The 27,878-nt window shown below is 42.3% G+C and overlaps 1 protein-coding gene and 1 long non-coding RNA gene across 2 annotated transcripts in view; one reads left to right on the top strand and one right to left on the bottom strand.

Annotated features, from left to right (window-relative positions):
• Window positions 1–10,030, bottom strand: part of LOC117521616 (gastrula zinc finger protein XlCGF57.1-like) — a 221,262-nt gene extending 211,232 nt beyond the window's left edge. Inside the window, exon 1 of the mRNA XM_034182951.1 lies at window positions 9,940–10,030. Coding sequence (XP_034038842.1) covers window positions 9,940–9,952 — 13 coding nt within the window. The 5' untranslated portion in view covers window positions 9,953–10,030. The remainder of the gene's footprint in view (window positions 1–9,939) is intronic.
• LOC117521642 lies at window positions 7,978–26,763 on the top strand. The gene is made up of 3 exons (XR_004564012.1): window positions 7,978–7,988; window positions 17,357–17,365; window positions 26,635–26,763. It is a non-coding gene; the product is annotated as an uncharacterized LOC117521642 (long non-coding RNA).
• Window positions 26,764–27,878: the final 1,115 nt, after the last annotated feature.

Here is a 27,878-nt window from a genome sequence, read left to right as displayed (position 1 = left end):
CCCATCAAGTGTTTGTTTTTCCTTGAGAATGTTGTGTAATTTTTGCAATTTAGTTTACACATTATATGGTGATGTTAATAATGTGTAAATAAAGTATATAAATACAGTATGTTCAATGTACCTTTCACACAGTTGTGTGTGTGTGTGTGTGAGAGAGAGTTGTGTGTGTGTGTGTGTGTGTGTGTGTGTGTGTGTGTGTGTGTGTGTGTGTGTGTGTGTGTGTGTGTGTGAGAGATTGGGATGACACTTTTTGCAGTATTTCACTGGGCATGACACCATTTCAGAATGTTTTTCCCCTCTACTTTTTCACTTGGGATGATACTTTTTCACCAACAATTTTTTCACAATCTCTTACCAATGATTACTACATATACTTTAATAAGTTTTCAAAAGTATTTTAATAAACAATCAAGAAACAAGCAATTACAAATAACATTACAAATAGCCCATAAAACCCTCCCCCAAAAAACAGCAATCACAATTTACAAACAATAACAATAAACAAATAATAAAAGTGTACAAATGTCACTGAAGTGGAACTGAGATTCAGCCCCTTGCCGATATCCCTCAACATGTTTTCCACTCTGGAGGTGGAAAACACGGGAATGTTAATACTGTCATTCGCTGCGCTGGTGGATAGAGCCGACTGGTTCGATGTGCCGGGCTGGGGTTGGGACAGTGTGGGCCGGTGTGTGGACGCCACATTGTGGAGGGTATGGTACTGGGAGTGGTGCTGCTGGCCGTGGGTGGGTGGTGGTCCGGCGTTCCAATAGCCCTTGGAAGGGCTGGAGTACCTGTATGTTGGGGCCCCTTGATTCGCGTAGTACTGCAGGTACAGGTGTGGTGCAGTGAGTGGGGGTGGGGGGTGGGGTGCCATGGGTGACGCCGGTGGTGTTGGCTGTGGAAGCTGCTGCATCGCCTGCCACCTGCGGAACTTCTGCAGCTCAGCATTCACCACCGCCTCCAAATGCAGGAACTGTATGTCGTCCATGGTTAAGGACTGCTCGTACCAGGACTTGAAGACGGCCCACCTCATCCGCGACCTTTGGTCCACTGGGTTCTGGGGCCCAACTCTTGCATGGGCAGCCTCCAGGGACTCCATTCCGCCCATCATGTGGTCAGACAGCTGTAATAACACAACGAGAAAGTAATATTAGTATAATATAGAGATTTGTGTGTGTTTGTGAGAGAGAGAGAGTGTGTTGGTGTTTATTTTTGTGTGTGTCCACAAAGGGAAAGTGGAAAATGCATTATCGAACTGAAAATGCAACAAGCGGAAACCCAGGTGGCAAGTGGAGGAAGGAAATGAAGGAATGTTTGATACTTACTTTGCCCAGTAGCTCCTCTGCGTCTGACACCCTCTTCCTTGATTTGAGGTGCCCTCCCTTGCTGGTCCTCTTTGGGGTGGACACATCCGACACTAGCGCCGCCGTTTGGTCTGGCTGTGTCGCCAGCTAAAACGCCGTTGTGTACGCCGATGTGGGCTCTATCGCCGTTTTATACGCCGTTGGTTAGGGATACACCGCCGGCCGCCGATAACGGCAGTTGAAACTGCGGCACTACAGGAAGGGGCGGGATGAAACAGCAATTAAAAAGTATCAAACGCCATTGTTCGCGTTGCCTCCATCGTCAAGCCACTTCTCCGGGAGCGCTCCCAGAATTATTCGACATGTTGAATAATTTTTTCGACGATTCCCGATGAAGCCGGAACCAAACCACACCCCCGCGTGCCGGCGTTAACAACGCCGTTTGATCCTTAAAACGGCCCAGAGGGGGCAAAATCTCTGCCGGGACACTTCCGGGAGAGTTTACCGTCTATGTGTAAACGGGGCTTTAAAGTTTCTTCAATTTTGGTAAAAAGTGATGCAAATTATTGGTTGAGCTAATAGGATTAATAAATGGAATAGTTTTGATTGTGTTGAATATTTGGTCTCCAAAGTAAAGGTCAAACAAGGTCAACATCCATTGGATTCTATGAAATGTGACATATGTTACCCCATAACATAATAACTATGCATGACACATGGTCCAAACTATTCCTTTTTAAAACCCTGTTAACTCAACTAATAGTATGCATCACTTTTTACCAAAATTGGAGCAACTTTTGACCCCTGTACAAACTAAAACTGACCTTTGTCAAAATTTTTGCTGTTTTTACCCCTTAACTCCTGATCATTCAGTCATAGATAACTATACCTTTTTGGAATCTTTACGATCAGAAAAATAATGTGGTGTAGTTTTCAAAATGATTTGAGCATTTTTAATTTTGACCCCTGTGTAATACTTCAATTGACCCCTACCTGGCCACCTATTGAAAATTCAAGTGGCCAATCAGTTTTTTCAAAAGAGTAATGTCTAAGGAGTATTTGTGCCAACTTTGGTGCTTGTATCACCATTTGCACAATTTTGCTCTAAATATTCTCTTAGCTGCTACACTAACACACAAATTGAGCACATGAAATTATGCAATGATGAGATCATATTTTCAAGAGGACTGGTGGTTAGTTTTTTCATAGGCTGATGTTGCGTTTGCAGCACGTTAGCTTTTCCATCTTATTTACCTGCAATGATTTTATAACTACTGCAGGGGTCACTACTGAGCGACCAACACAGTGTCAATACAGTGCCGACACAGTTTGTGTAGTGTGTCAATACACTCCTTGAGGTATCATCATCTCATCACTACTCTGGAGATGGATCTCGATGACTGGACTTTTGAATAGAGACAAGGCAAAAACATGCTAATGCTGACTCCATGTCTCGCCATCCTCTCCCAGCTGAGGATGCCACCCCTATTGTTGCAGCTGCTCAAGTGAAAGGTGTTTCCACTCACACTCAAACAGACCTAGAGTCATGCATATGCACACCAGCTATAGAGCAAGCAGCCAACGTGGACATTTCACTTTTAAACATGGACAGGCAACATCTCATTCAAGCTAAGAAAGCTGATCCGGATCTGCAAATAATAATGAACTGGGTGTTAACTGACAGTAGACCACCATTTTCACACATTAAGGCAGGCTCACCTGAAATGAGACAGTACTGGAGGGAGTTTCCAAAACTCACTTTTGTTGATGGTCTCCTGTGTCGCAGTATCACACCACCACCAGGTGACACTGTTTTGCAGACTGTAGTCCCCACTATCTTGCAGAGAGAAGTTTTTCAAACGTTACATGGCCATTCACACTCTGGCCATTTCAGTGCACAAACGACATTGCAGGCCATATGTCACGTGACATAAGCCAGTGGTGTCTTGAATGCACTGCCTGTGAAGCTAGGCGAGCACAGGTACCAAAACAGCAAGCTCCTATGCAAAACATAATCACATCCAAACCTTTTGAAAAATTGCAGCAGATCTGACTAAACTCACATGCCGAGGTAATCGGTACATACTTGTTATAATGGACTATTTCACAAAGTATATTAACCTGTATGCACTCCCTGACCAATGAGCAACTACTGTGGCTAAATGTTTGTTTGAAGATGACATCACACTGAGTGTTTCTTTCTCTTTTTGCTCTGTATGCACCACTCTGCATTTAATAATTAGTGATTGATCTCTGCTCCCCTCCACAGCATGTCTTTTTCCTGGTTCTCTCCCTCAGCCCCAACCAGTCCCAGCAGAAGACTGCCCCTCCCTGAGCCTGGTTCTGCTGGAGGTTTCTTCCTGTTAAAAGGGAGTTTTTCCTTCCCACTGTTGCCAAGTGCTTGCTCACAGGGGGTCGTTTTGACCATTGGGGTTTTTCCGTAATTATTGTATGGTCTTGCCTTACAATATAAGGCGCCTTGGGGCAACTGTTTGTTGTGATTTGGTGCTATATAAATAAAATTGATTTGATTAGCCACCATGGTGTGCTTCACAGCTTGCACAGTGACCAAGGTCGGCAGTTCGACTCAGATCTTATCTAACAACTGTGTTCCCAGCTGGGAATACACAAAACAAGGGCTTGTCCTGATCTTGATATGTCAGATGGCATGGTTGAAAGAGCAAATAGAACCATAAAAGACCAGTTGGCAAAATATCTCTACACCAGAGGGGGTGAATGGGATAACCACCTGCGGCAGGTTCAATTTGCATACAACACAAGGGTTCACTCCTCCACCAAACACACTCCTTTCTTCCTCCCCCATGGCAGGGAGGCCAGTTTGTCTGCTAATCTCCTCCTGAGAAACACCCCTGGAGTAGCAAAAGCCACCCCAGGTACACCAGGTAAATACGCCAGTTCGGTTCTAAGGAGACTTTGCAGTGCTTTTCACTCTGTTGCTCATCACACTGAAGCAGCAGGTGCAGAACAAAAACACTACTATGATCGTCACATGAAACACACAGCCTATGAGCCAGGTGACTTAGTTTGAGTTGATCTGCCAGCCCTTTGCTAGACAAAAGCTTTCACCTAAGTGGTATCGACCCTTTTAAAGTGCTGCGACGCTTCAGCTCAGGCATGAGTGACGTGATTTGACTATGAACTTTTAGACCAGTGAGATCCAAGGGCTAAGCCTAAGGTCATTCATTCACTACAACTGCATGAAACCTTACTGCTCTGCCTGGTCAGCTGGCATGAGGTCCTCTTCACCTTCAGGACTGACACTGCCAGTAGACGGTCCTGGCCCCCCCACCACTCACTGCACTCTCTGTGAGCAGGCCCTATGTTTACTGGGGCCCATCCGCTCAAGACTGCGCTATGAATCCAGTTAAGACCCTGACTGTTGCTGCTCTGCCTTCCCACAAGAGGGAGATGTTGCAGTAGGAGCCGCCAGTGAGCTGTGTCCTGTTGGCCAGCCTTTGGCAGATGTGAGAACCAGGTCTGGACGTTGTGTGTGTCCCCCAAAGTGTTACAGACCTGATGAATAAACTGGACCACGGGCTGTGCAAGCATGGTTATGCAAAAAAAAAAAAAAAAAGCTGTTGTTCTTGAAGGTTTTACGGTTCTTGTTATACTGCCCTCATTTGTATGTGCTTGTTGTATTTGAGATTAGGCCTTAGGTTGAGGTCACCTACTTTGAAGCGAAGACGCTTCTTTTGGTAAGGGGGAACAATGTGTAAGAGTGAAAATTGGATATGCCAATGATAAAACAAATATTTGTGTTGTGTGGGCATAAAAGTTTGCAGTAATGCTAAATTGACACTTTTATTGGGTATTCTACTTAGTGGGCGCCGTTGAGGCGGCAAAGCAGAGGGAGTGACGAGAGGAAAAAAAAGGGGGGGGAGACAAGGTGGTTAAGGCTGTGTGTGAGAGCGCTCAAAAAAAAAAAGTTGTGAGAAAGACCCTAAACCTGTGTTGACTGCTTTATTCCTTCACACACACCCACGTAGCAAAAGCAAAAGCATAATCTAGAGATGGAGAACTTTAAAACTGTCACGCACGTCACTGCATGACACAGAATTAAAGAGCAGCAGCTGCATAAATTGGGCCTTAAATTAATTCATCATAAATTGTAAGTTTATGTCAATTTAATAGCTTAACTAGTTTTATATTTATTTTGATGGCACCTGTACCTGGATGTGTTGCTGTATGTGGTTAAATTATTTTAAAAAATGATGAAAACATAAATGGTCCATTCAGTAGTTCTGCGCAGTTAGACCCAAAATGGCGCCATGTTTGAGTTGATGCCACTCTTCAATCCACCCTGCTCAGAGTGCCGCTCTCATTGGACCGACATCTCTGCTATTATGGAATTGTGGGATAGCTCGCACCCACAGACTGAGCTCGACGGACTACTTTCTCCACCCTGCTCAGTGTGCCGCTCTCGTTGGAGCAACAACACACAGAATGTGTCTCTTCCCAGATAGATCTCTTTCAGCGCAGCTTCTTGTTCTGACTTCAACACTAAGTTAACACCCAAGTCTTTCATCGCCAAACGTAAATGGTCAAACAATTCAGATTGTATCGTTCTGAACTCTTCCGCATCAAACTCCATCGTGTCAATGTTTACAATGTGCTTGAGCAATAGGTACGGTCGAACATCCGGGTCCCTGATGCACGCGCACATAGCAATGCACATAGTAACCAGCGACCCGCTGAAAACAAACCGCTGTCACGCTCATTTCCTACTTGACGTCTATCGCGCTCACAGCGTTCTGCCGCAGCTTTTTCTACTTAATATACACCAGTTGTCACAGAGAATGCCACAATTGTGTGTTGCAGTTGGCTGTACCAACCCCGAAAAGTTAAAAGATCAAAAAGTGTGTTTTTTTCGAGCTCCCAAAGTGCCACATTCCGCTTCTCTCCTCATTCTATTCCACGTTCCATGTTAACGTAATCATGTGACGTTGGACAAGGCGATCTCATGGTCACTCAGGTCAGCTGGAGGCAGGAACTCTCTGGGTGAGGTTACTGCTGTAGCAAGTTCACCAAGAAAGGCAGCTGCAGGAGGCGAGCCGAAATGAAGCTTTTGACTTTGCCCTCATTGGCCTGGGGCGTGGCTGGTCGAGACACTTTACATTTTTGCTTTGGCTGAGGCCGTGGCATTCCACAGCCTTTGAAGCACTATTACTGCAGCACACGATCGTGGCATTCTCTGTGAAAACTGGGGTATATTAAGTAGAAAAAAATGTGGCAGAATGATGCGAGCGCAATGGACGTCAAGTAGGAAATGAGCGCGACAGCGGGTTTTTTTCAGCGGCTCGCTGGTTACTATGCGTGTTGCTATGTGCGCGCACATCAGGGACCCGGATATCCAACCGTACCTATGCCATTTGGCATGACCACATTGGCAGGCCTTTGCGAATAAACAGCAGTAAAAACGACTATGTCAACAATGGTTGTGAGTGCGCGCAGAAGCGGTTTCTGATATGGGCGATATGGGCAGCCGCCCAGGGCGGCTTCTTATCTGGGGCGGCATGACTGACCCCCGATCCCCCAAAAAGCATTGCAATCGCTGCAGCAGTGCCTACCGCTATACTCCATTTGTGGGTAATGAGCGCCCTCTGCCTGCTGTGTGGTGCATGTAGATTTCTGCCATGGTCTGACAGACAGGTAACAGGTTCTGGAGGTTTGGAGGAGGTTTTGTTGTGTTAGTGCTGGCAACTGTCAATCTGGCAACCCTGGGGATGGGCGGGGGTGATAACCTATTCCGCTTCAGTGCGTATTATGGAAGATGGAAAAGAAAAGGGCAAAGCTATCAGGTGCGTAGTTTAGGAAAAACAGAAAAGAAGAGCAGAAATGAGTAAAAGATAAAAGGTAAGCAGAAGCTGTATTATTTCTTGTTGTGTGAAATGTGTTACGTAGGCTGTAACCTGCTGCAAGATAGACTTTTTACATAAGATGCTAACTGGTTACGTTTAGCTGCTTAGGACGACATATTTGTTAGCAGCAGAGCAGAAAATATTAGAAGATCGAAATCCTTCTTTAACTAAACAAACAGCATTTTGTGATGTAGTTTGGACCATGTATATTTAGACGCCTCAAGAATTTCTCCTACTCTGAATTTCATGAATTGGAAATATATGTATACACTCGTTTGTTTTTGTCTTAGTTGTTAGCCATTTTCCATGTCAGTATGACAGTCCCTTAATCACATTAGTTGAGAAAAGCTATGTTAGCCTGCTGTAATTACTCTATTGCATTGCATATGCAGTGTCTGCCATTCAGGAAAGATTTGCCACATTGCAAAATGTGGGAGAGAATTTTGACGTGCTCACAAATTTTCCAAAACTTTCAAGACCTCAAAGAACAATGCAATGCCCTCAGTACAACGCTGCATTTTAATGGGAACTCAGACTTGGATGGCAGAGAACTTGTACGGGAACTCAGGAACTTGCCTGATTTGCCATGAAAGTCTATGACTGCTCTTCAGCTGCTAAACTTTGTCCATGAGAGTGACCTCTCAGAAATCTATCCAAATTTGTGGACTGCTCTTAGAATTGCAGTTACCCTTCCTGTCAAGAGACAAGCTTTTCAAAGTTGAAACTGATAAAAACATATCTGAGGTCAGCTACGTCTCAGGAACGCCTCAGTGGCCTGGCAGTCATCAGTATCAACCATGCAGTTGCTGATCAGATTTCATATGATATTATTGATGATTTTGCATCAAGGAAGGCAAGGAGGGTCAACATTTAGGTGACAGTTGATGTGCACATTAAACTATATCTTGTTGTTCAAAGTACAGTACCAGCAAATAGGTTTTCTACAATGTTCATTTGTACATTTTAATTTGTATTTCTTGTTTGAAAAGTAATAGTGTAGCTAGTAGTCTCTTATTGAATCATTATCTCTTATTGAATTATTATTAATGAAGGATAGGACTTTACACAACAGTTGTGCAATTCATTTTGTTCCCCAAAATGTGAAATACTGTAAATTGTCCTATAAAAAAGTTCAGACCTTCCTCCAGTTGTGCAGTGAGATTTATGTCTTTATCAAAGTGCCATTGTACACATAATTTCTCAAATGGTTTTATATTGGCGCTATTTAGAAATGCCTTATTTTTATTTTATTTCTACAGTATTTATTTTTATTTGTATTTTATACTTTTAACTTACACAGTACTACAGTTTATTTTTGTCTTGTTATGTTTGTTTACAGTAATATTTTTATTTTATTTATTTTTTGTATTTATTTCTACATTATTTATTTTCTTATTTGTGTGTTATACTTTTAACTTACCCAGTATTACAGTTTGTTTTTTGGTTATGTTTATAGTAATATTTAAGTTTCTTCGACATTTTTTCAAATAAAAACTGAAAAGAAATTCTGACTGTGCCTGTGATGGTGGGGGATCCTCTGGTTAAAACCTGTCAGTCAGACAATGGCAGAAAGATATATGCACCACACAGCAGGCAGAGGGCGCTGGTGGGGTTGCTCGCCCAGGGCGCCAAACAGGCTAGGACCGCCACTGAGTGCGCGTACAGTTCGTTTTCAGCTGCGACCCAAAATGGCGACCGTAACTACGCGGAAGTGACGTAGGCCCGACCGTACCTATAAGGTGAAGGTGCTCATAAATTTTAAATTTCTTAAATATTTATTACAGCCACTCTTAAAACTTATCGTTATAATTTTATTAGTAAATAGTAACTAGTAAATTTTCGAATTGATATACTCATTTCACAGGAATATATCACAATTACCTGGGAACTACTTTTTGCGCAGGAATTCATCAAACATGTCGGCCGCGGGCGCGTACTGACACAGAAACTCCAGAAACTGTGGAAAGTTGTTCGGCCAAAACGAGAGCGTATATTTTTTAGCTTGTCGTAAGCTAAGCTAGTGGCGCTCGTGAGAGTGTCTCCAATCAAGGCACTCTGCTCGTAATGTGGATATCTCATGCACATGAACGAGCGAAGCTCTTCAGCATCTCACATCATTTCTGGTTTGTGGCTTTTTATGACAATGTTGTCCGATTTTTTTGTGCCATTTCCGGTTTGTGCCTCCATCTACCATAGAGCGAGCTTTGCACCGCTTCGCTCATATAAATTAAAGATACGTACAAAAATATACCTACTCAAATTGGTATTTTTACACCGTTGGTGCACGTTCCACTCAGCTGCGCCTCCTTGCGAGGAATCGATGCGTAGCTTCTTTTTTCCTCTCCAAATCTTTTTAAATCTCCAGAAACAGCACAGTGTGCATGCGCAGATTGTTAAGGTTAACAGACCTTAATAGTTTATCACTGAACGTAATATTAAAGGATTAAGCCATCAGATCCACAAGTGTATATGAGACGTTAAATATTCAGATCCGAACGGCAGCTCTATATTATACCATCTGAGAAATGCAGGCGTGAGAAAAGGCTGGCTGCAATCAACAGGGCTGCTGTAAACACCGATGGGAGTATCAACAAAAAGAAACGATGGAGTCCTAAGTCTGCGTCCAAGTCAAAGCAGGCTAACAGCTAGCCAACTTCTGCTGTAACAAACGACCTTTAAAATATTGAACTTCAACATACATGTTGCTGTTAATGTTATTATACAAGTGATGTTTCAGTAACACGACGTCTCACCTTGATGTTGCATCTCTTCTGTTCTCTCTCTTTTTAACAAAAGCTAACCACCACCACCACCTTCGTCTTCGTCTTCTTCCTCGCCGCCGTTGTGTTTAATGGCGGTTGGCAACAAGCTTATACGGAGCATTACTGCCACCAGCTGGACTGGAGTGTAAGTCAGGAGGCTACACTCACACACTCATCTTCAACCGCTTAGTCCAATTAAGGGTCGCGGGGGGCTGGAGCCTATCCCAGTAGTCATAGAGTGCAAGGCGGGGTACTCCCAGGACAGGGCGCCAGTCTGTCACAGGACCACAAACAGACAAACACAGTCACACCCACACGCACACCTACGGACAATTTTAAGATTCCAACCCACCTAACCCACGTCTTTGGATGTGGGAGGAAACCGGAGCACCCGGAGGAAACCCACGCAAATACAGGGAGAACATGCAAACTTCACACAGAAAGGCCACAAGTGAGAATTGAACCCATGACCTTCTCGCCGTGAGGCAACAGTGCTAACCACTAAGCCACTGTGCTGCCCATCAGGAGGCTAACATTCCCAAAATAAAATAAGAGAGAGAGAATAAAATAGGTAGCAGACTTATACCCTGTGCAGTAATCCTGCATTCTTCAGATAGTTGTAAAACTAATTGAAGCTGATCCCACCAGTTGGTGGCGTTACCACCACCAACTGGACTGCAGTTTTGGTCAGGAGGCTAACGTCCCCAAAACCAAATTACAAAAAAACACACACACACACACACACACAGCACTCGACTCATACCATGTGTAGTAATCCTGTATTCTTCAGATACTCATTTGAAGCAGATCCCACCAGACCCTAGCTGAAGTATGTTCTGTAAGCTGAGGTCTACCTGTCTCCCCTGCAGCTGACTGGACAGAAATTGCCTATTATGTTGGTACTTTGGACACTGTAGAAGAACATGCTCTATGATCTCTAGACTGTCACTGCAATCGCAGGTTCTCCCAACATGTTTATTGATCTTAAACAGTGAGCTATTTAGAGCGGTGTGACCAAACCTCAGTCTCGAGAACACATCCTCCTCTCTTTTGTGTCTGTGTGTGCACCTCCCCCTGCCAACATTATGCTGAATACTATGGAAATAGCGCCCTGTGTGTCCAGCATCCCATAGGTGTTGACACTTGCTAATGCCTTTAGCTTTGACTATACTTTTCAGTTCTCCTTTATTGTGTCTGATGTCAGTGGTGGACTTTCCTGCTGCTTGCTTGGCAAACTTATCAGCCAGTTCATTTCCTCTGACCCCATTATGAGCCGGGGCCCATATAAATGACATGAAAGCTCCTGAGTTTGTGAGATTATTTGTCAAGTATACTATCTCATATACAAGATCTTGTCTAGTTTCAGACTGTATGTTTTTAAGGCTGAATAATGACACACTTGAGTCTGATGCTATTACTGCATTCATTATTTTAGTATCAATCACCCAGTGCAGTACCAGCCACATTGCCAATAAGTCTGCTGTGTATACAGCAAGGTCATCAGTAATTCTTTTTGCTACCGCAATGTTTAGCCTAGGAATGACATAGGCTACTCTGACCCTCCTATCTGTGGTTTTAGATGCATCAACATAGACTACAGTAGTCTCACTGTATTTCTCGCACAGAAAACTCATGACTCTACTGTTGTCCACAATACACTCACACCATTCTTCCAGTAGCCCTAAGTCAATGTGCGGATCTGTAAACAACCATGGAAATTGGGAAACTACAGTAGGGGAGATCATAACCGTGTTTAGGTTCATCTCCTCTACCTTCCATTTGATTATCCAACAAAGGTTCTGATAGCAGCAGTCTCTCTCTCTTGACATGCTGATAACACTGACTGGGTCATATCGCTAGCACCATGTCCCCGTAAGTTTGCACAATACACTCGAGCTAGTTGGTCTCTCCTAAGGTGTAACGGCATCTCTCCCATTTGAAACTGAATGGCTGAAACTGGAGTAGTTTTCCTTGTTATATGAAGGGCTTGATTTTGAACCACATCTAGCTGACATAGAAGCTGACCCATACACTATGCAGCCATAGTCAAACACTGACCTTATCAGACCAGTATAGTAAATATTGTCAGTGCTGATCTGCCGGCCCCCAAGTCCACACCACACAAACACCTCATCACATTCGGTACCTTCTTACATTTATCAACCATGTTTGTATATGTACAGTCCACGATAAAGTCCCATCAAACCACAGGCCCAAGTATTTAAACAACTCAACCTTTTGTTGTCTTTTGTTTTCTTGTCGGATATGCTAAAACTCAATTTAAAGTGTAGGTGACACAATATGTAATTTTTTGTTTGAGTATTTAAGACTAAAATTAAACAACAGTTTGAGAGAGAGAAATATTCGGATTTTGAACTGCGTGCCATTAAAAACTAGGAAACTTCCTGGCTGATCCCAACATCGGAGAAGAAGGAGGAAGTGATAACAGTGCTGCAACCATTATCTTAATAGCCCCATTAATTTATGGATTAATTTATGGATTTTTACAGTCTACTGACAGCCCCGTTTCCACCAAGTGGTTCCGGTTGGAGCTGCACCGTGTTTTCGGTGTCAGAGTGGTTATTCTTGCAGGCAGAATCCTTTTGATTGGCAGGTGGAACACTTATATTGATGAGCACGTACGCATGGTGTCTGCAGCTTCTCCATTTGACACAGAGGAAAAACTGACTATTTTCACATTATTTTATTGTTTTGTAGATCATAGGAATTTCGTCACATGCAGGCGGAGACGTTAGGAGCAGATGAGGCGCTGTGGGTCTTTTAACTTGCAGTGCAAAGAGACTTGCGGTGGAACAAGAGGATCCATTGACAGCAGAAACTCGAACCATCAGCCACAGACGCAATGAACAAATTACAGCTGTAAGATGACTGTGCCGGTCCCGGATCGGTACAGCAGAGACTCGAACCATTATGGACTGTTTTTCAGCTAGGACAACAAATTCAATTATTTTCAGATGTCATTTTGTAAAGGTGGATACGTTTTCAGATGATCTTACAGAAACGGACAGGTAAGACTATATTATTTTCTCCCTGTGGGAATTGCTTTAATGCTTAATAATAATGTGCTACACTACTAATGTACGTACAGTACACTAACCATTCAAGAAGGAAACAATATGTATTTAAAAAATAGTTGATATTTTCAGTCCATGACATTTTTCAGATTTGAATGTACCTGTTTTTCAGAAAAAAATATCATAAATAAAATATCCACACCGTCACTTTTTTCTGATGTCACAGATAGTAAACCTATTTTTATCTCTAGAAGTCATGTGGTCCACACAGGTGTATATAATCAATGTGTGGGTGTATATAATTAAAGCAGCCACCTCCTTCTGGTATTTTTTGGGGGGGCGGGGGGGGTGTCAAAGAGAAACCTTTGGCATTTTTTTCAACCTTGCACGCACACGCAGAACTGCTGCATTTAATGGGCCACGTTTAAAAAGTCCCTCAGCTTCAAAGCACGTCCTGATGGTGCAAGATCAGCCCACAGAAACGGGACCAAGCAGTCAGCAGAAAGAGCTCAGACAACGGGATTACGGCATTTCCTCACATGACCGTTGATAAAATAATTGTAGGGAAAACCGGTGCACGGTGAATCACGGGGAACAGTGAGTCAGTAGCTATATCTGCACAACTACATATATATTAGCAGGAGTTATGCCATATTTTTATGCATAAAGACATCCCACTTATAAATTAGTGCTTTGTTTTTGGATACATTAAGGGTAAAACTAAGTGGCAATTGAAGTCAGTTTTTTCCTATCAAAAGTACATTTTGTGGATGTTAGTGTCTTTGTATTTATTTCTCACAACAGAGGAAAGGTGGCCCAAAAAAAATTGTTATTAGTTAGAAGACTACCTTGTCCAACTGATGAGCATGTGTCATGTCTTCTCCAGTCTATCAGCTATTTGATAACATGACTCATGTGTGTCACATGCATCCGGGGCACAGTGAATTAGTCTAGAAAGTGATTTACTAAGGCCCAGTACCAAGTGGATGACAAATATTACTTGTTGAAGCTTATACATTTATTTTTCCAAGAATTATTCCTATAATTTGGGTATCTAAACAACTGCTTTCAAGTTTGACAGAAATGATGACAGTTGTATTTTTAATTATTTCTAAAGGACTTATAGCACTATATAAGACACTCACACATTACATAGCTTGTTTGGTGGATTATAGTTTGTATATGCATCAGAATATATTTAATAATTTTGAAGAAATCTTTGTGATCATGTGTTTTTTCTTTATTATATTCTAAGTTGATTCACTGTGACCTGTGAATTAGTGTTCAGGGCACAGTGAAGCAAAAATTTTAAAATCGATTTTAAACACCTGTGAACTACACTTGGGGAGAAATAAATAACAGCCTTATGAACAATAACTTGCTGTATTAAATCCAGAATAGAATGACCTAAACCTATGCATAATGTGTTTATGCTGCCTCAAAACAACATTTCTGATCCACTGTGCCCCGGTTTCCCCTACACCTCTAAAAACTTGAAATCCTTCATGGTCGTCATCTCCCAAGATTTCTAGAGGTGATTAGATTTCGGACAAGCTTGGTCAGAGGTCAACAACATGGAAAATATGGTCAAAAAATAATTACTATTATTGTTGTTGTTGTTGTTGTTATTATTATGTAAATATTTCAACAACCAAGAAGCCTAAATTGGTGATCTGCACTATATATTTAGATTATGCAGTAGTTTGGTCAAAAGTCAAGGTCTGAAAAACATAATTTTTGTACATTTCAGCAAAAAAAGGAGCCTTCTCTGCAGCCACTGACTCCACCACATGATTTCACTGATTAATATCACTTTGAGCAGATGGGATGAATTCATCAGTGAAATCGCCTGCTGGAATTAGAAACCTGCACCCTCTTGGCCCTTCCTGGAATGTCTTTGGACACCATTGAATTACATGTGACATCTGTCCTGCTTGTTTCCTGTCTTGCTTGTCAAACTGCGACACCTACAGGAAGCGACTTGAGTAGCAGGTCACTCTGGTCTTACGCCGCGTTCACACCGGGCGCAACACAAGCGACTGCAGCGACAGGTTGCCATGTAATCCCTATGTAAGCACACGTTTTGGCACCAAACCGCGCAGCGTGACGCAATGGACGTGAGTGAAGCTATTTTGAGTGATTGGCACGTTTGTGGCGCGATATTGCGTCGCGTCACGTCATGTTGCCCTCCTCCCCAAATTGAAAAATCTGAACTTTTTAGTCTTGTCGCGCCACGATGACCAGTCAGGGACTGAATATGTAGTGACATGGAGATGTCTGGAGTTTGACTGAAGATGTGAACGTGTCCTGTCTCTGGTAGCAGCCTGTGAGCAGGACTTATGTCTCTTTTGTCCTTTATTTCACAATTATGACAATCTGTCAACAGATCAAAAGCAAAACTAAAGATATGTGCTCGAGTATAAAATAAAACACACAAGTATAATCTATAATGTAAATTTATGTCAACTAGAGATGTGTGAACATGCTCACTGTGACACACCCTGGCTGCTCCTTAGTGGTCATAAAACAAAATAGACAAAATAGTAAGTTAGTCAACCTCTGGACATAAGATTGACAATGATGTCTTTCAAACAATAACAAAATGAAAGTCCAGTTATTTCTCCTTGACAATGTCAGAAAATAATTACATTGTAATTTTGTTTTTAATTGATATGTCACATATTGACCTCATAAGCACAACTCAACCATTCAGTGAGTTTTAGTGAACGTTCATACAGTTGCACAACATATGAAGACGTGCATGAGGCCAATTATACTGGTTGGACGTCTTCAACAAGCGATAATTGGACTTTTGTTTAATTTGTGCACATTACAGAGTAAATGAAGATCTTATGGAGAGTCGGGCGATCACCAGGCCGACAAATAAGCCCATGGTGAAGAGTCCTGCAGCCCGGGCTTGGTGTTGGCTTGGTGTTTGCGGGCCACGAGGAGAGCGGTGCCAACAGCTTTGGGATGGTTGTTCAGCCACCACAGAGTCCGTATTCGTGTCATATTCCTCATCCTCTGAAGTCTCTGGGAGCTCTTCATATTCACTCAAATTCTTGAATTCATTTTAAATATTTTGGACTCTCCTGAAGATCTCCTCCTCCTGTCTGCTCTCAAGCTGATCTCGGAGACTCTGTATCTCCTGTTTCAGAGCCTCCCTGCTGTTATTTAACTCCTCGATTTGCTGGTGTTGATGTGACAGTTCCAGCTTTTGTTTGCCAATTATTTCTTCTTTGTCAAAGAGTTCATCTACAAGATTGTGCAGTTCATTCTGCCGATGATCCAGAGACTTCTTCAGTGTTTGAATCTGTTGGTCCTTCTCCCTGTATTTTCTTTCAAGTGTCCATTTTTAGAGAAATCTTACAAATGAACTAGAAGTTAAATTATACATCTCGTTGCCTCCATCTGGAGTTGGTCCCCGGGCACTGGACTGTAGCTCTCCACTGCCCCTAGTGGTTAGATTGTGTTTAACTGTAATTAGTATGGGTTCAGTAGTCCAGCAGTTAAGGGATAGAATCGTGCACTTTTTTACAAAAGCGCCAAACTTTGTCCAGGGACTCTTTAGGTTATATTAAGTCATGTCAAAGCGGGAGACATTTGATTTTAGCCCTGTATCCTGCTTTTTTTAAAAGGGTGTTTGCATGGTTATAATACAGTGTATATTTTGCTATTCATATGACAGTACAATCATATGGTTATTATGTAGGGGGCCAGTGATCAAGATTGGACATTGTTAAGCTGTAGAGAATGGCTACTGCAACTAGTGCAAAGCTATACTGAGCTTATGTGATCATGTATCGTCCGTCATGCGGCGTCATACGTCATTGTACATCCTTATACATTAGCAGGGTGGTATGTTTCAAAATGGAAAGAGGTACAGGACTCATTTCAGGCCTGTAGGGATCTTTAACAGGCCTCTACCTCTGAGACATAAAATTAGGTCACTGTGATCTTCCAAGCATGAAAGCTGTAGAGAGTAGTTCATTAAAAATATTCATGAAATATTTGTGCATATCTAGGAAGTTTGCCAACCAGGTATTTTCAATGTTTTCAGTTAAAAAAATATGGTGATAATCGTCTTAATACCAATAACATAAAATAATAATGATAACAACAACAACAACAACAACAATAATACTAGATATGGCCATAAAAACAAAATTGATTTCTTGTAATTAATAAAAAAGCATTTCTTTCTGTTCAAACACTGTTGTTATTTTAGAGTGTAAATATGAGTGCATGAGTAGCATGTTTCCTTTGCCCTATGCTCGCAAACAGCTATATTGCATAGGTATATTGATATTCACAATGAGTTATACAATATTTAGTCACTTTCCCTAGATTAACGCTTTTTCTAAGAGTGTAAGCACACTGAAGTACATTCGAAGCATCCCTACTTAGCCTTAATACATTTTTCATAACCTTCAAGTTTATATTATGAACTTAAAAAGACATTTGGATAAGAGTTTGTCATGAATTACGAGGTCTGTCAATAAAGTAACGGTCCTTTTTATTTTTTTCAAAAACTATATGGATTTCATTCATATGTTTTGTGACCAGCCCTTCATCCTCAAAGTTAAACCTTTGCAAAAGAAGAAGAAAAAGAACAAGAATCTGTACAGTGATGGGTCATCATCAAAACAGAGGTCACCCTTCACACTCCATGACTACTCTGTGGCAGCGACTGAAGACAAACTCCATCCTGATGACATGGTGGACCAGCATCCGAGGACGATGAGTCTGATTGTCCATTTGGGAGCAAATTACTTTGCATGTTGTGATGCTAAACATCAAAAACAAGATTTTATTGTACATTTTAGCAAAACACTGGGAGGTGGGTTTTTATTTTTGGACCTGCTCCCTCATTTAATCATGCAATTGAACATTGTAGTCATACTTCATGTTATTATTGTCTTTGTTATACACAGAGCTGTGAAGATCAGAAAAATAATGAGAGGCAGATGGAAGAAACATCAAAAAAGGAGCATTGTGCTTGTTGTTTGGTTTGTTAGCTTTTCATTTTTATTGACCATTTTCAGACATAGTCCCTCTTTTTTCAGAGCTCCTAAGAATGTGGACAGACTACACTGCACACACAATTATTACACAAGTTGTATTCCTTTACTCCAGCAATCACGTACAGTGTTTGTAGACTTAATGTGACACGTACACAGCAACTATGACAGCAACCATGACGGTCTGAGTCAATCTGTCCACAGACTCCGCCCATTCCATACGGCGAGACTGAAGGTTGTGAGTCTTTTGATCTCGTGTGCTTGAAACATTCATCCAGGTCTGTTGTATTTGTAATGATGGTAAAATCAACAGTTTTGCCATCTTCTATATGTAAAATGCAAATTAATTCATCACACTTTCGTTTTTCCTTTAATCTATTGGATGGCAGAAACCCTGGAAACACTGAAAGACAAAGTCAAACCAGACTTCAGACTCTGCAGACATGCAACCTGCACCTGGCTTTTCCCACCAAATTATTATAGCCACACCCTCTTCATTTCATTTGTGTAATATTCAACTTGAGTCATTAATTTCAAGTCATTTTACAAGGTGGACTTTTTTTCCCCACACTTGTTATTTCAAGTATATGGCAGCACCCTGACATTGGGGTGAATGTGAGGCATTATTGTAAAGCCCATTGAGCGTCTAATGCAGATGGAAAAGCGTGATATAAATGCAGTCCATTTACCATTCTCGCTGCACACAGTCAGTCATGATGCCTTGAGACTGCAGTTTACACCTCTTGGTCTTTGACCTCGCATGTCAGACCTGGAAGAGAGTTGGTTTTCCTTTGCAATGTTAATATTTATTACACACAGCTCTGTGAGCTTCAGCCTAATATTAGTAATAAAACACATTACAGCAACGCCTAAAGCTCCAAAACTACGCACAAGTAGACCTAAGAAATGTCTTAAAATAGTTTGTCCAACACAAAACTCAACATGTGGCTACACACAAGCCACTTATTATTATTGTAGCAGGATGAAAGTCCCGGGTCCCAATTGAAAAGACGTTCCCGCTAGCTTGGCTAACGGGGAGTTCCCCTTTGGCTGACCTGGTAGAGGAACGGTCTTTTGGTGCGAGCCGCGTGGGTTCGATCCCCCACCATCGGCCCGGCCACGAAGGTCCTGCTGCTTCATTATTATTGTTGCCTATATGCTGGAATAAGGGATAGAACTCTTCAAATTATTGCTCATTACTTTCCATTTCAATCAGACTCACAGAAATGTTCGTCCACAGATTTGAACTGGTGAATTGTGTAGTTTTTTAACTGCACATGAAGGGATTTATTTTTTTTTTTAAATCACAAAAGAATAAAGTTCCGGACGCCTGGTCAAAGGTCAACAGAAAAGACCTTTCCGGAGCGGAACATGCGAGTGGTAATATGGTGGCCGATTTGCTTCAAAGATATTGGCCAATGAGCGATCAGTGATAGAAACTCGCTGCTGACGCCGTTCACGCGAGACGGGTACAGCTGCAGCCTCCCTGTCATATCGCACATCTCATGGCGCTTATCTGGTGAACCCAAGCCACACTCCCCATGCACTTACATTTCAAAACAATCTCTCTTTTTCTTGGGTAACCAAATGTCTGAGTTCTCACTTTTAAACTGGCTTGCAGTTTGTGTTTACAAGTCTCCAGGGGCAAAAATATTGTAGCCAATAAATTAAATCGAGAGGAAGAGAGAAGTTTGTCAAATGGTAAATGGACTGCATTTATATTGCGCTTTTCCATCTGCATCACATACTCAAAGCACTTTACAATTATGCCTCACATTCACCCCGATGTCAGTGTGCTGCCATACAAGGCGCTCACTACACACAATATATATATATATATATATATATATATATATATATATATATATGAGGTCTGTCAATAAAGTATAGGTCCTTTTTATTTTTTTCAAAAACTATATGGATTTCATTCATATGTTTTTACGTGAGACATGCTTGAACCCTCGTGCGCATGCGTGAGTTTTTCCACGCCTGTCGGTGATGTCATTCGCCCATGAGCACTCCTTGTGGGAGGAGTCGTCCAGCCCCTCGTCGGAATTCCTTTGTCTGAGAAGTTGCTGAGAGACTGGCGCTTTGTTTGATCAAAATGTTTTCTAAACCTGTGAGACACATCGAAGTGGACACGGTTCGAAAAATTAAGCTGGTTTTCAGTGAAAATTTTAACGGCTGATGAGAGATTTTGAGGTGATACTGTCGCTTTAAGGACTTCCCATGGAGCGAGACGTCGCGCAGCGCTCTCAGGCGCTGTCGTCAGCCTGTTTCAAGCTGAAAACCTCCACATTTCAGGTTCTATTGATCCAGGACGTCGTGAGAGAACAGAGAAGTTTCAGAAGAAGTCGGTTTCAGCATTTTATCCGGATATTCCACTGTTAAAGGAGATTTTTTTAATGAAAGACGTGCGGGCGGATTGCAGCGTCGGCTCGCGCGATGCTCCGCCACAGGAAAAACACCTCTGTTGAAAGCCTTAAGGACAAGTTGGAACATGTCCAGCTGTTAAACAATTTCTCATATACTCACTCCACTGAAAGCCATCAAAAGCCGCCTGGATTTTACAAATGGTTATCAACACGGAGGTGTTTTTCCTGTGCCGCCGCACCGCGCCGGCTGCATCCTGACGCGCGGACCCGTCTGCACGTCTTTCATTAAAAAATCTCCTTTAACAGTGGAATATCCGGATAAAATGCTGAAACCGACTTCTTCTTAAATTTCTCTGTTCTCTCACGACGTCCTGGATCAATAGAGCCTGAAATGTGGAGGTTTTCAGCTTGAAACAGGCTGACGACGGCGCCTGAGAGCGCTGCACGACGTCTCGCTCCGTGGGAAGTCCTTAAAACGACAGTATCACCTCAAAATCTCTCATCAGCCGTTAAAATTTTTACCGAAAACCAGCTTAATTTTTCGAACCGTGTCCACTTCGATGTGTCTCACAGGTTTAGAAAAAATTTTGATCAAACAAAGCGCCAGTCTCTCAGCAACTTCTCAGACAAAGGAATTCCGACGAGGGGCTGGACGACTCCTCCCACAAGGAGTGCTCACAGGCGAATGACGTCACAGGCGTGGAAAAACTCACACATGCGCACGAGGGTTCAAGCATGTCTGACGTAAAAACATATGAATGAAATCCATATAGTTTTTGAAAAAAATAAAAAGGACCTATACTTTATGGACAGCCCTCGTGTGTGTGTGTATATATATATATATGGGAGAGAGGAGATCTCACCGCGCAGCTGCAAGGACTTCTCTGTTTACACACCGTTTTGGATAATCAGGAGGCTTTATGTGGAATATTTTCTTCAGAATTTAATGAATTCCACTGAAATAACAGGTAATAATTTATATTTACTACGTGTCTTTTACTCTGCCAATCAATGCATTAATGGACGTATTTCGGTTGTTTAAGCTGCAGGGTTCAAAGCATGTGAAAAAGCAGCAGCTTTTAGTTTGTGAATGACGGTGTATATAATACCGAGAAACTGTGAGTTCTAATCATTTGTTTAACTGCTTTTGAAAGATGATGACAGTGTTTGGGGTTTTATTTTTTATTCATTCATTTTTCATGCATTCTTTTTGTGTTTGTGATCCTTGAATTTACCCAGAAGCTCCTGTGGCGCTTAAAGTGAAACTGGTTTATCAGAAGCCGACAGTGTAATCCGATGTGGCCGCGTCCGAATAAAAGTTATCGGTTATCTGTAATAAAGATCATTTTTTTTAGCAGTTTATCGGTTTAGTGTCATAAGAGATAACTTTTCGGTTATCGGATTAATGGTTATAGAAGCTAACTTTCTGGTTAGCTGTACCCACCACTGATAATAATAATTTAAAAAAGTGACTGTGAGTTCAGCATTAGGGGTCTCCAACTGGTTTAAAATGCAGCTGCCAGACTCTTGACAGGAAGTAGAAAGTTCGACCACATTACACCCATTTTGGCATCTCTTCACTGGCTTGCTGTCTCTGTGAGGTCAGATTTTAAGGTTCTGCTGCTGTTAACCTATAAAATTATTCATGGTCAAGCACCTCCTTACTTAGCTGACCTAATTAAACCCTATGTACCGGCCCGGGCTAGGCGTTCTCAGGGCACAGGACTACTTTCTGTCCCTAGGGTGAATAAAAAGTCTGTGGGCCACAGAGCTTTCTCTTATCGTACACCTGTTTTGTGGAATGATCTCCCTGCGTCAATAAAACAGTCAGATTCTGTGGAGACTTTCAAGTCTAGACTTAAGACACATCTATTCTCCATCTCGTATGGCCAGCACACTGGCATAATATGGTACTATGCGTCCTATCATTTTAAAGTCATTTTATTAGCAACAGAACAGGTCTTGGCCTCAACTTTATCTAAATTTTGGGTCTGTGAGTAAATCTTAGGGCTAGAGTCCAGCGATCACCTTAGTAATTTCTCTGTTTTCCTGTAAATTTACTGCTGATGAATTATACCTTTGGTGTAGTTTTTTCCGTCTGACTGATTCTGCTCTTTTTCTCTCTGTCCGGGGTACCAACGACAGATGGATCTAAACTGAAGGGACGGACTGTGAGGTGGAAGACCTGAGGTGAGTGCTGCATGCTACAGTCTGCATTTGAACATGACTGTGTTGCGGGGACAAGCCCTCTGACAGCATGGACAAACCTTGCCTGTGGTGCTGATGCCTGTGTGGACTTCTCATCTTTTTATTATTATGCCGTTTGTTTTTCTATTTTCTGTTTCTTCAGCTTTGTAAAACTATGCAAAACCTTGTAACCGTTAGAATGTCCTAAGCAGTGGGTCACCCCTTTGAGTCTGCTCTGCTTTAAAGTTTCTTCCTCAATATCATCAGGTTTTCCTTACCACTGTTGCCATGCTCTAAAAGTTGGTAAAGTTCAGTGTTGTATAGTAACAAAGTAAAAATAATTCACTACTGTACTTAAGTACGTTTTGGGAGACTTTGTACTTTACTTAAGTTTTTTAAATTCAGCTTACTTTCACTTTTACTTCACTACATTTCCGACCTTAATTGCATACTTAGCTAAACTGCAGGATTGTCTTACAGACATAAAGACATGGATGACCTCTAATTTCCTGCTTTTAAACTCAGATAAAACTGAAGTTATTGTACTTGGCCCCACAAATCTTAGAAACATGGTGTCTAACCAGATCCTTACTCTGGATGGCATTACCCTGACCTCTTGTAATACTGTGAGAAATCTTGGAGTCATTTTTGATCAGGATATGTCATTCAAAGCGTATATTAAACAAATATGTAGGACTGCTTTTTTGCATTTACGCAATATCTCTAAAATCAGAAAGGTCTTGTCTCAGAGTGATGCTGAAAAACTAATTCATGCATTTATTTCCTCTAGGCTGGACTATTGTAATTCATTATTATCAGGTTGTCCTAAAAGTTCCCTAAAAAGCCTTCAGTTAATTCAAAATGCTGCAGCTAGAGTACTAACGGGGACTAGAAGGAGAGAGCATATCTCACCCATATTGGCCTCTCTTCATTGGCTTCCTGTTAATTCTAGAATAGAATTTAAAATTCTTCTTCTTACTTATAAGGTTTTGAATAATCAGGTCCCATCTTATCTTAGGGACCTCGTAGTACCATATCACCCCAATAGAGCGCTTCGCTCTCAGACTGCAGGCTTACTTGTAGTTCCTAGGGTTTGTAAGAGTAGAATGGGAGGCAGAGCCTTCAGCTTTCAGGCTCCTCTCCTGTGGAACCAGCTCCCAATTCAGATCAGGGAGACAGACACCCTCTCTACTTTTAAGATTAGGCTTAAAACTTTCCTTTTTGCTAAAGCTTATAGTTAGGGCTGGATCAGGTGACCCTGAACCATCCCTTAGTTATGCTGCTATAGACGTAGACTGCTGGGGGGTTCCCAGGATGCACTGTTTCTTTCTCTTTTGCTCTGTATGCACCACTCTGCATTTAATCATTAGTGATCGATCTCTGCTCCCCTCCACAGCATGTCTTTTTCCTGGTTCTCTCCCTCAGCCCCAACCAGTCCCAGCAGAAGACTGCCCCTCCCTGAGCCTGGTTCTGCTGGAGGTTTCTTCCTGTTAAAAGGGAGTTTTTCCTTCCCACTGTAGCCAAGTGCTTGCTCACAGGGGGTCGTTTTGACCGTTGGGGTTTTACATAATTATTGTATGGCCTTGCCTTACAATATAAAGCGCCTTGGGGCAACTGTTTGTTGTGATTTGGCGCTATATAAAAAAAATTGATTGATTGATTGATACTTCTACTCCGATACATTTTCTATTCGCCATGCCGTTACTCGTTACAAAAAAAAACAAACAAACAAAAAAAAACACACACACACGAAAAAAAGTCATGTTTTCACCCAGAGACACCACTGATTACTAGTGACTGCAACGAAGTCAGGCCGATTTGTCATGAGGCATGTCCGGTAGGCTTTTTTGCAGTTGCGCACTTAGGGGGTGTTTGTCAGGAAAATGATAATTTCTCTACATTGATTACAGACCTGCAGCGGGTCTGTAATCAACTTTTCTGCAGCGCGGCTTTGTTTTGAACCTTGAACCAATCGAAGCAGTGGTTCGCAGGTTGAAGCAGTGCTTCAATCTATGATTCGTGGATTGTTTTGTTTCACTTTATCCTAATTTTTCCCCACTAAAACCCTGAAGAGCATATGTCTGAGTTATAGTTAATATTTTTATGTTAAACCAACCTGTTATAGTCTTCTGAAACAGTTGATAGATGTATTTTATAACAAAAATGACGATGCTAAAGCGTTAGCATGTCTATGGCGTTTTCAATGTTAAAGTTAGCATTAAGCTGTTCACATCAGCACGTTTGTGTTGATTTATTTTCTGTATAATTAATGGCTCAGCGTTCGTGGTCGTAAAAGAGTCAAATTGTAATTTTTTTAATTTATTTTTATTCATATATTACAGAACAACAATAATAGTCTACATAATAGACAATAATAGTCAATAATAATAGACTAATAATGTTACAATACAATTTTAGAGAAAGAGACAAAAAGAACCTAATGAAACAAAACACAAAAGAAAAGATAAAACCATGTAACAATGAAAATAAATAAATACATATAGAAATAAATAACTGTTTCCTCTGAACACCTAGTGAGTAGCCTACTCTCGTTTAGGTTTTGAAACCTTGTTTCTGAAGTGTTTTTGTGTGATGTGCACAAGTTTAAGTATTTTGACTAATACTACCAGTCATTTACAAGCCTAGATAAACTTCAATATAAAAAAAAACAGTCTGTTTTTGATTAACATTTACTTGTACTTTTACTTTCAATACTTGAGTACATTTAGTTGTACATTACTTGTCATACTTTATGGCAGTGGTAGGTCCATGACCTATATGGGATCTAGGTGCTCCCGCCATCACGAGCCTCCCAGCTGACTGGGTTATAGCAGTGGGTAGATGGGATTCATTAGCCCTGTTAAGGCGGTCCACCTAGGGGAAGGAAAACCCTGATGTTAAACCCCCACCCTGGGTTACTGCCCCCGTGCCTCCGAGGAAGGTTCTTTAGCCAGAGGCTAGGAGAAGGTCACTCTGATGTAAAACCTACAGCCTGGTGGTTGCCACAGCCATCTCAGCTTGTCTGTGCCACTGTGGAGTGCCACCTTGCCTAAAGAGTGGAATTGGTGTGCGTGAGCTGATCCCCACTTTAAGCAACGAGCGCAGGCGGGAAGGAAAGCCCTGCAGCGATGGGAAGAGGTGAAAACAGCAGGTGCATGATGGCACTGGGAGCTGCAGTCTCGATCCTGCATGCAGGCCGCTCAGGAGCTATGGTCGTTTGATTGCTGACCGGAGACAACAGCATCATCCGGCAGGGCCCTGGGTGACCAAGCAGCCCTGTTTAGGGATAGCCCTGCTTGCTCCACATGGAGACAGACCTAGAAAAGGTGGTCTAAACATGGCTTGTCTCACTAGACCCGGTTAGCTCACCGCTGCCAACAGGCATCACTACACGCGGTGCAAAAAGAAAAACAAAGAACCTGAAAATTTTGTGCTGGAATGTACGCACAATGATGGACTCAGACAATAGCGATCGTCCTCGAAGACGCTCAGCCTTAGTCGCCAAAGAGCTAGCAAGGCTTGACATAGACACTGCTGCACTCAGCGAGGTGCGCTTTGCAGACCAAGGGTCACTCACCGAGGAAGGCACAGGCTACACACTGTTCTGGTCAGGGAAGGCTAAAGAAGATCGTCGACTCTCAGGGGTTGGGTTCATGATTAAGAGCGCCATAGCACATAGGTTACACAGTTTGCCAGTTGGACATTCTGACCGACTCATGTCACTCCGGCTCCCCATCAACAACAAGGATTTTGCCACTATTGTTAGTGTGTATACCCCAACCATGCAGGCCGACATTGGAGTTAAGGAGGCTTTCTATAGCGATCTGCACAACCTTCTACAGCGCGTCGACACCCAGGGCAAGCTCCTCATCATGGGAGATTTCAACGCCAGAGTGGGCCGCGACTCTGATGTATGGAAGGACATGCTAGGGAAACATGGCATAGGCAACTGTAACGACAATGGCCGCCTGCTGCTGGAGTTCTGCTCTGCACATGACTTGACGATCACCAACAGCCTGTTCCAACAGAAAGAGAGATTCAAAGCAACCTGGAGACACCCACCCAGAGAAGTTGATCCATGCCTTTGTCTCCTCCAGATTGGACTACTGCAACGCCCTCCTCATCGGGATCCCCGGCAAAAGTCTACAAAAGCTGCAGCACATTCAGAACTGTGCTGCCCAGGTCCTGACGAGGAGGCGCAAATATGACCACATCACTCCAGTCCTCAGATCCCTTCATTGGCTGCTCATTCAACAAAGAATTCAGTACAAACTCTGTCTCCTTACACACCAATGCATACATGGAACTGCCCCTGCCTACCTTAGTGAACTCCTCACACCACACACCGCCCCAAGAACCCTCCGCTCCACCACGTCCACCTACCGCTTGCACCAGCCCAGATCCAAGCTCTCCACCATGGGAAACAGGGCCTTCCAGGTAGTCACCCCACAGCTCTGGAATGCCCTTCCAGAGACCCTGAGGGCCCCACAGAGTGTGGGGGCATTTAAAAAAGGCCTCAAGACATTTTTATTTAAAAGGGCCTTTTAAAATGTTAAAAATGTTAAAATGTTTAAAATGTTTGATTTTATTGTGTAGTTATGTTTTATTACTATATTTTATTGTTTATGACCCTGTACATTGTTTGTTTTTAGTCTCTGCTCTGTAGCACTTTGAGATTCCATGGAATGTAAAGTGCATTACAAATAAAATGTATTATTATTATTGTAGAGAAGCTTGAATCTTCGACTGGACTGGGTTGCTTGACGCGAGGACGTTTCGCTTCAAATCGCAGAAGCTTCCTCAGCTAAAATTCTTGCTCTGGTGGTCTGACTTCTGTCTTGACTCTTGTAGAGAAGAATAATCAAGAAGTCACAAAAGCTTGTGTTTTAAACCTAACCAGACCCCTCCTACTGAGAGGCAGACTGCTATAGGCTGGTGACTAAACAATAGCTCTAATTAGCACCTATTGTGCTCTAGTTAACACCCTCTTAATGACAGGGCAGCTGTCCCTCTCCTGATGGCTCCCTTGACGACTCTGCTGATGACATGAATGACTCATTACCATGAACAAAAGACTGAAACTGCTTTGACCTGAGTACCCCATTGTAAACAGGGGATAAAGCGTGTCTCAGACCCCCTCCCTGGTTAAGGCTAGGTTTTAAACGTTTCACAAAGAATGCCTCCTTGACCCCTCTCTCAAACCATTTCTTCTCTCTGGCTAATATTTTAACTTCCTTGTCCTCAAATGTGTGGTTAGTGTCTTTAAGGTGGAGATGAACTGCAGACTGAGGTCCACTGGCGCCCTCTCTGCG

This window comes from Thalassophryne amazonica, chromosome 12, assembly GCF_902500255.1.
Source record: "Thalassophryne amazonica chromosome 12, fThaAma1.1, whole genome shotgun sequence".
In the NCBI taxonomy this organism is placed as follows: domain Eukaryota; kingdom Metazoa; phylum Chordata; class Actinopteri; order Batrachoidiformes; family Batrachoididae; genus Thalassophryne; species Thalassophryne amazonica.
The sequence above is the reverse complement of the archived record's forward strand: the minus strand, read 5'-3'. Positions and strand labels throughout refer to the sequence as shown.